This window comes from Rosa chinensis, chromosome 3 (genome assembly GCF_002994745.2).
Source record: "Rosa chinensis cultivar Old Blush chromosome 3, RchiOBHm-V2, whole genome shotgun sequence".
Classification (NCBI taxonomy): Eukaryota; Viridiplantae; Streptophyta; class Magnoliopsida; order Rosales; family Rosaceae; genus Rosa; species Rosa chinensis.
Window position 1 is genome coordinate 19,440,055 of NC_037090.1, and position 11,642 is coordinate 19,451,696.

The 11,642-nt window shown below is 37.2% G+C and overlaps 1 protein-coding gene across 1 annotated transcript; it reads right to left on the reverse strand.

Annotated features, from left to right (window-relative positions):
* Window positions 1-4,119: 4,119 nt before the first annotated feature.
* LOC112195087 (NDR1/HIN1-like protein 3) lies at window positions 4,120-4,848 on the reverse strand. Its single transcript, XM_024335439.2, has one exon. It carries the CDS (start codon window positions 4,846-4,848, stop codon window positions 4,120-4,122), a length of 729 nt encoding a protein of 242 aa, XP_024191207.1.
* Between the last annotated feature and the right edge of the window lie 6,794 nt (window positions 4,849-11,642).

The following is an 11,642-nucleotide window of genomic DNA, read 5'->3' on the forward strand; positions in this document are numbered from 1 at the left end:
TCTCATTCAACCTAAATAATGCCAAGGAGAAGAGGGTGTACTTAGTCTCTAAGGAATGAGGGGGATTATATATACAACTAGAAAAAGTACCCATCACGCGGTGAGATGCATAGTCTCCAAGAAATGAATTTATAATAGATTGCACACAGAATTTCGTGTGAATTCGACGACAACAGATAAATGATTTGTGCGAAACTTCTCCTATCCACATGAGGAAGATCTGGAGCAAATCTGGCCTGTGAGTTTGTGAAAATAAAAAAGTGGGACCGAGGTAGAAACAGATGGAGGGGTAAAATTGTATGCTGCTTCCACCGCCTCCGTCTGAGCTACACTGCATCTTAGGAAAAGCGTGTAAAATTGTATGCTTTTGTTTTTTACATGTACAATTCTTTCGAGGAAAATTAAAGTACTCGGTGTTTGCATCCAGTTCCTTGGGCTTGGTAAAGTTCCCACACAAGGTATGAGGGAGGGAGGGTTGACAGGGTGACATGAGAAAGTACCTTAATCCACATTTCAATGACTGATACGCAATAAAGCATCTTCTCATTCTGGGTTTTCAGAAAATGAATTAGTGACTATGATGAGGTTCATATAATATCTGATCTAGCTGTGGACGAAGGCGTTGCACCATCATAGATAGAAACTAAACAGAGTGATGGATAGAGGAGACATTGAGACAAATATTTTTTGGCAAAACGTCCGTGTCCTGTGGGATTAATTGACTGATTGCAAGCATTCTAGTTCCTGAGGACTTCTCTTCTGTTGTATCATTCATTCATTGTTTTGAGAATTGGAGTTGCACAACCACATATATACAGATAGATGGGGCTGAACAATTTTTGTTCGGTCTGATTCTCATGCACACTGCACAGATGACCCCCTGACAGTGAATACATAGAATCAAATGATGAGGAAAAGAAGACCATCGAGAAAATTGGTGAGGCATCGTAGGCCCAGTTGCATGTCATTGATCAGAAGGCCGGTCGCTTTCAAACGGACACGACAACACTTAGTTTTTAGGAATCTCTCTAATGAAAAACTTTAGAATAAGACGAGGTAGTTGTTAAAAAAGTTGACAAATTTATATTGGTGCACATCAAGAAGAGAAAAAGAAATTCTCTTTTAGACTTTAGAGCACTCAACTCCTTGATAAATCTTATTGAAGAAGGCATTGGAAATTGGAATTAAAAATTGAATTGTGGAGTATATAGGCTGTGGAGTAAAGCAATGGTGGGGGATGGCAACTGTCTATTTATTGTTTGCATTTCCTTTTCTGTGGTTTGCATACACTTATTCCATGTATATCCTGATGCTCTGCATTACCTTTCTGCAGAATCTGTTACTGATTTATCTAAAAATATGGAGGCTTGAAATTTTAGAACTGTAGATTCTGTGCATATACCTTATGTCTCTATGCACATCCCAAATGGTTCAACCAGCTGAGACCAAATTAAGCAGGCCGGTGGCAAATGCATACCTCCGAATTTGAGTGTTCTGCTGGTTTTCATGTCTGCATGTTAGTTAGTGATGCGGGAAGCGTGAACACGATAGTAAGAGGCTTCGTCAAGCGTCGAAAGCCATATGAGATGAGCTAGAATCCACTAGCAATTACGGGCACAACCGTAAGAAAAATAGAGAAACTTCTCTAAGATTTGGTTTTTTATTGATAACTTGAATCAAAATTACAATCTAAGAGGTGCCTTATATATAGGGCACATAGCATAAACCTAATATAACTAGAAAATAAAAAGAATAATTTATTATAGACTAAAACTAGAAAACCTCATTAAATAAAAATCAGAAATAAAATCCTAGATACTAAAGAATATTACGCAAATATATAATTGGAATCCCAACCAAGATTTTGTTCGAGAATCCCGATATATCCAAAATAGTAATTTATGATTAATTCCATCATTAAGAAGTCTATTTGAATACCAGTTTTCAATATTCAAATTATTCTTCTTGATGTGAAGACGCTTCTTTCTTTTCGAGATTCTTTGTTGAAATTGGCTAAAATCTCGTCCTACATCAATCTCCTCCACTTGAAAAGAACTCGACCTCGAGTTCCTCTTGAATGCAGCTCGATCATTACTAGGAATAAAACATGATAAGCCATCAACTTCAATATTCTCGAAATTAAAAGGTATCACCATGAATCCAATACCGTAGACAAGTTTAGAATAAGCATCTTGAAACTTGAACTCCTCCACTTGAAAAGGAATGGGTAATGACTTCTCCTTGGGTTGATCTTGAACACAATTAGGCATGCATGACATGGATATCGGTGTGATGAATGAATTAGCTTCTGTGTCCTTAATGAGTTTCTCTTCAATCTTCAAAGTGGCTTCTTCATGTTCCTTTTCACACACCTCAGGATGGTCATTCTTGATGTTCATCCTTTCAGGCTTGATTTTAATTTTGTGTGACTCCCACCGAAATAAATATGTGCTGTCTTTGCAATAACCACCTTTGACGCTTTCATGCCATGGTATTCCAAAAAGCACATCAGTGTCGTCCATGTCGATCACATGACAAGTAATCTCTTCTTTATAAAATTTTCCCATAGAGACAGGAACTTTACAAACCTCTGTTACTTGTGCATATTCATCCTCTCCAAATGGAATCCAGTATGGATCACTCAGCTTCACTGTCGGTAATTGAAAATAATCCACAACTTTGTTTGCTACAAAGTTCTCTCGTAAACCACTATCAATTATTACAGAGCATACCTTGTCTTTGATGACACATGTAGTTCGGAAGTCGTCGTAATTCGGCGTTGTGAATATCCAACGTTCCATGTTTTTTTTTTCTCTCTCTCTCTTTTTTTTTTTTTTTTTGGATTGATGAGGTTGTCCTAGGGCGAATCCCTTGGCATGTTCCTCTTCAACGAAACTTTCTTTGATAGATACTCTACGACCAGCGTCGTTGAGGTTGGTGGTAGTGAACTTCTCCCTTGGATCGTCGTCTGCTAAGGAGCGGGCGATACCCGCTTTGATACCAAATGATGCGGGAAGCGTGAACACGATAGTAAGAGGCTTCGTCAAGCGTCGAAAGCCATATGAAATGAGCTAGAATCCACTAGCAATTACGGGCACAACCGTAAGAAAAATAGAGAAACTTCTCTAAGATTTGGTTTTTTATTGATAACTTGAATCAAAATTACAATCTAAGAGGTGCCTTATATATAGGGCACATAGCATAAACCTAATATAACTAGAAAATAAAAAGAATAATTTAAACTAAAACTAGAAAACCTCATTAAATAAAAATCAGAAATAAAATCCTAGATACTAAAGAATATTACGCAAATATATAATTGGAATCCCAACCAAGATTTTGTTCGAGAATCCCGATATATCCAAAATAGTAATTTATGATTAATTCCATCATTAAGAAGTCTATTTGAATACCAGTTTTCAATATTCAAATTATTCTTCTTGATGTGAAGACGCTTCTTTCTTTTCGAGATTCTTTGTTGAAATTGGCTAAAATCTCGTCCTACATCAGTTAGAAATGGAAGGGATTCATCTAATGTTGGAGATGGTTTAGTAGTTAGTTCATGTCCATTATGGATACAAAAAGGCTAGAAAAATAAAAGCATCAAAGTCATCTAGTAACGTTGGATCATTTTTGGTTCTTCAGAATTAAACAGTAATTAGTCTTTTGATAACCCCGAGTTGTAAGGAAGAACAAGAAAATGAGTAGGTCAATGAACTAGTAGAGATGCAATTGGTATAAGTTCTGTGGAGTAAATTGTATTCTCTTGTTTGGCATTATAATCCTATTGCCATTGCCAAATATGAGCGAAATAGCAGAAAGTACTCGATCCAAAGCCACTGCCGCTTTATAAATTAAGTTATGAAACAAGCGATAACTGAATATGGTTATTGCAAATGACAGTGTTACAAGAGAAGGGTGTCCAAAATGGGGTGGCTATTGCCCATTTTAGTATTTTACTAGTAGTGCCGAAACAGAGAACAGATTCTCTGTTTGGTATACTTCTTCAGAATTCAGGTCATTCAGTAATGGAGCTTATTGTGCAATAATTGTAGTAAAACAAGTTGTTTGAGAAAATCTATAACTTATTCATATATTGATTCTGTGGTAGCATCAGCCTTAAGAAAATATACCAACATCGCCGCACTTTGTAGCCTTGAAACCACCCCCAGATGTCTCATTATAAGTAATACTTATAGGAAGTTTCAGCTCGCAGTTGATCTGCTGGTCATCGTAGGTTTCTGGTTTAAAAAAGTTGGCCTTAAACTTTCCATACCTGATCTTGACCCGAAAAGTAACCTGCACAGTAATATTATAAACCCCAGCAGCAGTCTCCTTGTCAAACTGGGAGATGTCTCGCTTCCCGAATTTCACCAACTGCTGCTGCCCTTGAAGCACCAGATGATGCAAAAAAGTTGTGTTCTTGTGGCCTTGGTAAAATGGTACTGAATCCATCAAATTTACGAGGCCAAACTTCTTCTTTCTGTAGCTAGCAGACACTGTCATGCTACGGTAGTCAATGCCGACCCTTCTATTGGGGTTTCTGATGGTGATGTTGAGGGCGAGGTGGTAGTGAAGATTGGTACCTTTTTCGTTGTCACTACCGTTGAAATTGAATTGGGTTAGAGAGGCATTCGTAACAGTAAATCTAGGCTCGTCAGGAAGGAAGATCAGCCAGAAAATGAGTAGGAAAGCTCCAAACCAGAAAACGATGTGGCAGATTATGCAGCGGCACAAGGCTAACCATTTCAACCATCCAGGAAGTTTTCGCCATGAAAACCCTCCAGAAATGGGTTTGAGAATGCAACAACAGAGTTGAGCCATGGAGATAGTATTACTTGGGGCCATGATTCAAAAATGAGACGAAGGAATTCAACAGAATTGAAGGGTTTATATATAAGTGGCTAGGTGGATTTACTTCATATATCAGTCTCATTCAACCTAATTAAATAGTGCCAAACAGAAGAGGGTGCATGTACATAAGTTTCGAAGAAATGAGGGGCGTTAGTTCTAAATGATATAATGAACGTCAGCTGACAAGGAAAGTTGAGTGTTCATCAAGGAACACCACTATTTTATAAGTTTTAACCAATAATTAACAAATGACAATGAAAGTATTGATAGAAACATGTAGGAAAATGGTGAGAAATCTTAGGTGATGTTTGCATGCTATTGAAATTAAGACGCAGTTTCCTGCAGGTAGCTTCTAAGTAACCCGTAATAAGCTGCTATATATCAGGGCCATATACCTGTATAGGCCGGTAATTTAAGACATATTAATCAATGGATATTGAAAGATTAAGACAGCATCATACATACATTGCTCTCTAGACTGATGTTGCCTCAAGGACCTTCTATTATGTAGCTATTTAGATTCCATTCTTCATAGTGAACAAATGGACACATGGAATTCTCTGTTCTCAAAACCCTTCAGTGGCTGTCAAGAACGCCTTCTCTCTTTCTGTACAGCGACGGATTGTATTTGGCTCTACTCAATCAAATCGTTAAGGTGAAGTTGTTTTTGTTTGTTTGCTCGGTGTGTACAGAGTGAGAAAGCGAGGGTTTTGGTTCTTTGCTGGACTTGCAGAGGGAGAGAGAGGTGTGGGTTGCTCTTCTTGATCAAATTGTGAAGGTAAATTCTTTTTCCATACTTCGTTTCATTTCAAATATGTGTTATTGAGATAGACTCAGTTCTGGGTTCTCATGAGTCATGATTATCTTTTGCATGTGTCCCGATTGTCTTTTATATTTTCATTTCAATGATTTAATGGTTATAATGTTGCTATGGTTTTAACACAAGGACCGGATGAATATGTGAAAGATGGGTTCTTAGTAGATGATGTTGATGAAGAAGAGAGAGTGGAAATTGATGAGGAGAGGCAGAAGAAGAAGTAGAAGAAACAAAAGAAGAGGTGAACTCTATACCTAAGCTGTTATCTCAAAGTTTTGATGATGAAATTGAAAAGAAAAGGAAAAAAATGTCTTTTTGATTTTTTGTTTAAGGATTAGCTCCCTAGGATAAGCCGGAAGACTAATCTCTCTTTGCGGAATGGGCTGCCGCTGGCAAGAATTTTAGCAAGCTGGGTTTTGAACTCTGGTGGGAGGTTCCCATCGGATTTTGACATTTTGATTTGGTTATTGTCTTTATAATTATTATCTCTCGTATATTTGTAGAGAGATAGATAACAGGGGATATTAATGTTCAGTTGTAAGTTGTTACAGCCACTAATTTTCCAATACTAGAGGATATAAGCCAATGCTAGCAGCTGGTGTATTTGATAAAGTCGAAAACCGAGCCATCAGGTTACTTCTTGAGCACTAACCTGATCTGTGTCGTCTATTCCCATTACTTATCGTAAAGCGACCATGTATGAACCTATTCAAAGAAAAGTTGGCTTATGTTTATTTCTGAGAATAAGTAGCTGAAAAGCAAAGTAGCTGAGTGTTTGGTAAACTGACTTTTTGTAAGTGTTGTCAGTACAAAAGCATTGGCAAAGTGTTAAACTTAAACTGGCTTGTGCTTTTTGTTTGTGAAATGATCAAATTTGACATGAGAGATTATTTTGCCTTAATTGTTTGGTAATACAATGTTCAAATGCTTTTGTTTTTATTTTTAATCTTTATTATGTCATTATTAATTTTTGTTAACTTTCAATTTTTATAAATCATGGTGACCATATGATTAATATTGGACAATTTTAAAAATTTTATACAAATATATTAGTAACATTAATAACAATTGGTTTCTGGTTCGCCTGCAGTTGTAGTTTGAAGTCCAAACATGGGAAATCTGAACCTTCAGCCCTCTATTAAGTTTTTGTTTTATTCTTTTTCTGTGAAATTCTTGTTCAGCTAGATTAGGCAGTCTGATGTCCCCTTTCGCTTTAGTTAGCGTCTAGCATTTCCTTTTCGAAATTGATTTTCTCACAAGCATTAATGCTACTAGAATTATGGCCCCAGACATCGGCAAAAAATTGATGAGAAACAAAAACCCGACCGATGTCTTAGTGGGTGATGAGAAAGATCCGCAAAATCCAGACTTCGTAAGCCACTGTGTCCATCCATAATTCCATTACACAATGTAAACATTCGAATTCATGCTTGAGAACCAAAAATCAAAGTAGTTCCACATAATATACATTGATGAATCAAATCAAAGAAAATCAAAAAGTTGAATTGAATTTAGACCTCGAAGGACTTGTTGGGATTCGTGTTCTGATTGGCAGCTAGCATGAAACTCGACATCGGAGAAGTTGCTGCTTACTGCGCTCAAACTAAGATTACAGTGACGATTGGTTAAAGGAGAAACACAGAGACGAACAAAGACAATAGCGATTTGAATTAATTTCAGGGTTGTTGTTTTATAGAGAAAGAGAGAAGCAACTTACAGAAGCTGGTGGTGGCGGTGAAGAACAAAACCTAGAGAGAGAGAGAGAGAGAGAGAGAGAGAGGGAACTACTTTTGCTTTGAGGATAGCTAGGGTTTCATCACGAACCCGGTCCTTGATTGCCTGGACCTAAAGCTCCATGTCCTTCACGGCGGCATCGGTGGCCGACAAATTGGGCTGCTAGCTGGGTACACTGAATCGTTCAATTTCAGAGCTTTAGTGGATGCTATGCTTGTTATCGGAGACAAAATCATAAATTTAAGGTTGGGTAATCAGGTCGGGTCTTAGTATTTCATGCAATAACGAGCTCTTGGAGCTCTGAGATCTGACTATTGAACCCGGCGATCAGCGAATCCAACGTCTCCTCTGCTTTCTCCTCTCCCATCTCACTCTCTCTCTTCAAAAGAAAAAGATGATGAAACGCCGACAGAAAATCAATATTGGTGGTGGGGAGGAGAGAGAGGACCTACGCTGGTGGTGGTCGGAGAACGAGCTCGAGGCCGCTTAAGCCTGAGAACGAGCTCGAAGTAGGTTGACGCGAAGAAGGAGGCGCGCGCTAGAGTCAAAGTGAGAGTTAGTAATTAGGGTTTGCAAGTTTTAGACAAAGTGCAAAAAGTCTAAGTGTTGGGGGAAATGAATATCTTGGTCCCCCTGTGTTTCTAAAATTTTCAACTTAGCTCCTCCGCGTTTTTTAAAAATTTTCGAACGAAACTTTTCATATCGGTTAATTTGGTGACTGATGTCTATAATAACCATAGAAATTGGTTATTTCACAAACTGATGTTAGTACGTTTTTTAACATCAGGTGCAATCCTGACCGATTTAATAGTGGCGATGTCTAATGACATTATTCTAGTAGTGATTGAGCATTGGCAATTCTTTGTTCTTCATAGAAAATGAACAATTGCCCAAGACATAGAAGTCTTCACTGCTCTATATAGTTGTTCACTACTTCAATCCATAAACGAGATATAATGAAATGATAAAGCTGAAAGGCATGCTTAAAATCAAATGAAATTTTTGAATTTAATACTCTTTCAAACTTCAATACCCCACAAGAAATTGAGTGCAACAATAGTACAATACTTCCCTCTAGATTCATGAAACTTTTATTGGCAACAGAAAATAAAAACTGGGGTACAACCATCTACTGCTAGGTTTCGACAGACATATAGAAGATTACTATGTGTGTTAACCAACTAAACCAGTAGACGATTGTTTCTTTCTCTTGCTTGATGACGGAGCTCCTTGATCCTATATCACATGAAAAATAAAAAAAAACATTACATTCTGTTGCATATTAATCATTTAACCAATAAAAGCATCTTTGTATTAAAGCATAGGCTGCTATCTTTGTATGGTAGTTAAGTCCAGAGTCATAGGCTGCTATCTTAATTTGTATGCTAATTAAAGCATAAAGTCCTGAGAATATTAATCATTTAACTATCAAATACAACAATTCACAAATATAGACTGATCGGACTAATATTTGCTATGTTTTTAGTGCATTCACTACTAGAATAACGCTAATAGACATCATGTCTTTTAAATCAGTTAAGATTTCAGCTGATGTAAATTGTTTTTATAACATCAGTTCTAAAAAAACTGATTTCTATTCATACAATTAACATCGTTTCTTATACCTGACTGATGTCTATACTTTTCATCCAAAATTTTAAAAAGAACGCGGAAAATACTAAGTCTAAAATTATGTAAGCGGGGAGCCAAATTTTCACTCCCTCCCAACACTTAGTCAGATTTCCCACGACTCATATTGACTAGGTTTCCCACACCCCGCCAATTTTCATTCCTAGACTGCGACACCGCCCCGTCCAGCAACTGACCTCCTCTTTCACCTTCTCTGCCTCCGACCGCTCGATCTCCTCCTCCTTGTCCGCCCCCTTCTCTCATCTCTCTTCTGAAATCCACTGAATTTGCCAATTGTTGAGATCGAGAAGCCGAAGCTGGATCTGCAGTCGCCGTCTCTCCTTTCTCTTTCCATGGGCCTCCCCTTCTTAGCCCCTCTCTTTGACCGTTGAGGCGTCGACGGCCCTCGCTCTCATCGACTGTAACTCGGTAAGAAGGTGTCTGGGTTTTACTTTCTAGGTTTTCAATCGATCTATATCTCATGAACATCTCTATGATTTTCTGGGTTTTCAAACAGCTTCGAACTCTTGGTTTCTCTCTTCCTCAAGCAACAAAGCTGAAAAGTTTATGGGTTCGATTTCTGATTCTTCAAAGTCTGTGTCTTGGGTATGTTCTCAATCTCTTTTTACTTGGTTTCAGTTTTCGGCTCTTACTTTTTACTCGTAGATTCATATTTTAAGTTGTGATTTGCTTTGTTGGGTGAGGTAAGGTGTGAAATTGGATATTGCTTAGACCTATAGTAGGTTAGTGTTATATATATCTGCTTATTTGCTTTCAATTGTTTGAGAACCTATATGTTTTATATAAAAAGCACTAGAATCATCCCTTGGCACATTGGATAGTTGTAGTATAGTATTCGATTTTATGATGGTTATGCTAAGCATTTTTCCATATACATTGTTAATGCATTTTGACTGAATTGTATTCAATGTTGTTGTGAAGCGATTTTGATTCTGGAAAACTTGGTGAGGAGGGCTTTGATTCTTAATTAGTTCTCTCTCTCTCTCTCTCTCTCTCTAGTTGAAAAGGTTATCAAGGGGCGTGTTAAAGATTGGGCAGCTATTTCCAAGTGGAATCCATCGAATGGCGGACTTGAAAATTTGCACGTTTGTCTTTCTACTGTAGCCTGCTTCGTTCCTTTTGATAATACAATGATGGATTGTGAATTCAGTGAAGAGATGTGTGTACTAAAACTATTTTTGCTATGATTATTCTGAAATGCTTGTGTAATGCCGTAATGGTGTTCATGCTAAAATACAAGTAACAAAGATGAATATATTAGACCAGGCTTGTTGTGCTTGGCGTATTTGAATTTTGTGGCATATGTACACCTCGGTTGAAATCATGGTCATGAAGTAGTACATGATTACAAAGTCTGAAATGTGAGTTAAAAGAAATAAGCAAAAAGCAGAATATATATAACACTAACCTACTATAGGTCTAAGCAATATCCAATTTCATATTTGCTTAACAAATAAGCAAATAAACAGAATATATAATCATGTACTAACCTGCTATGAAATAAGTAGAATATCCAATTTCATATTCTGCTTATTTGCTTACGAAGGCTGTTACTAACTGTTAAAAGTAATGTGAGTTTAATTTGATCAAATACTAGAGGCGGATAGGATTTTCCATATTTGATCAAGCTAGCAATGTATTGAGTTTCGTGTGATGTAATAGGTTGGAGTTGATGTGATGCAGCGATTGGTGATTGGTGCTTCACAATGAGAGTATAACATTATCTCCAGTTAATGTGGTTGAGTTTTCAAGTATGTTACTGGAAAAGTACATGTTTTCCATGGTTGATATATTTCTTGCTGGGGTATTTAGTCTGTCTTCATAAAGTAACTGAAACTTGCAAGTTTGGCTATGCATACAAAAATTTACAATTGTGTGTCATTGTTCATGCCTACCATTGACAATTTTGGATAACTAAAACAGAGAAAATAGGATTCTAATAAAAACCATGCAGGGATAGAGTGAGAGAATTAAGTGACAGATAACAACCCATTTATGTAATTATGTATGCTCTGCTAAACTGACGTGGGGAATTTGGGAGGAAACCTCCAGGCTCAGCAAATAGATTGGTGACTATAACAGTCTTAATGATTAACCCCAGGTCCCCTAGGCACCCTATTGTACAGAATAAGATCCGAAAAATGTTATAGCATTTACTAAGTTGCAGGGCTTTGTAATCAAAAGTACAAAAGACAAGAATTTGATTGCAGATCATAGTGGACATAATTTGTTGAATAAGTTATCCTCAGTCAAATTGAGAGTATGGAACTCAGGCTCTACAAAACCTAAATAGTTTGTGTGATAACTAAGAAAGATTAGACCTAATAGTTGGCAATGGACTTGCACATAAATCATTATTGATCGGACTTCCAAATATGAATATGAAAGCATTGTGGACGATGCTCTGTGGGTTGTGTTAATCACTTCACAGTCCTTTTTCAGAGCATTACATTGTGACCTTTTGCTATTTATGGTTCGTATGAGTACTTAATTTCTGCATTCTGCTTTGCAGGGCACCAGTGAATGATCTCAGCTAAGTGATAAAGATCCAAATTCAATGAATTTGGAGAAGTCAATTGATTAGATT

Bases quoted from the DNA above. Each gene is read 5' to 3' on its own strand.
- LOC112195087 (XM_024335439.2), bottom strand. From the start codon at position 4,848: ATGGCCCCAAGTAATACTATCTCCATGGCTCAACTCTGTTGTTGCATT.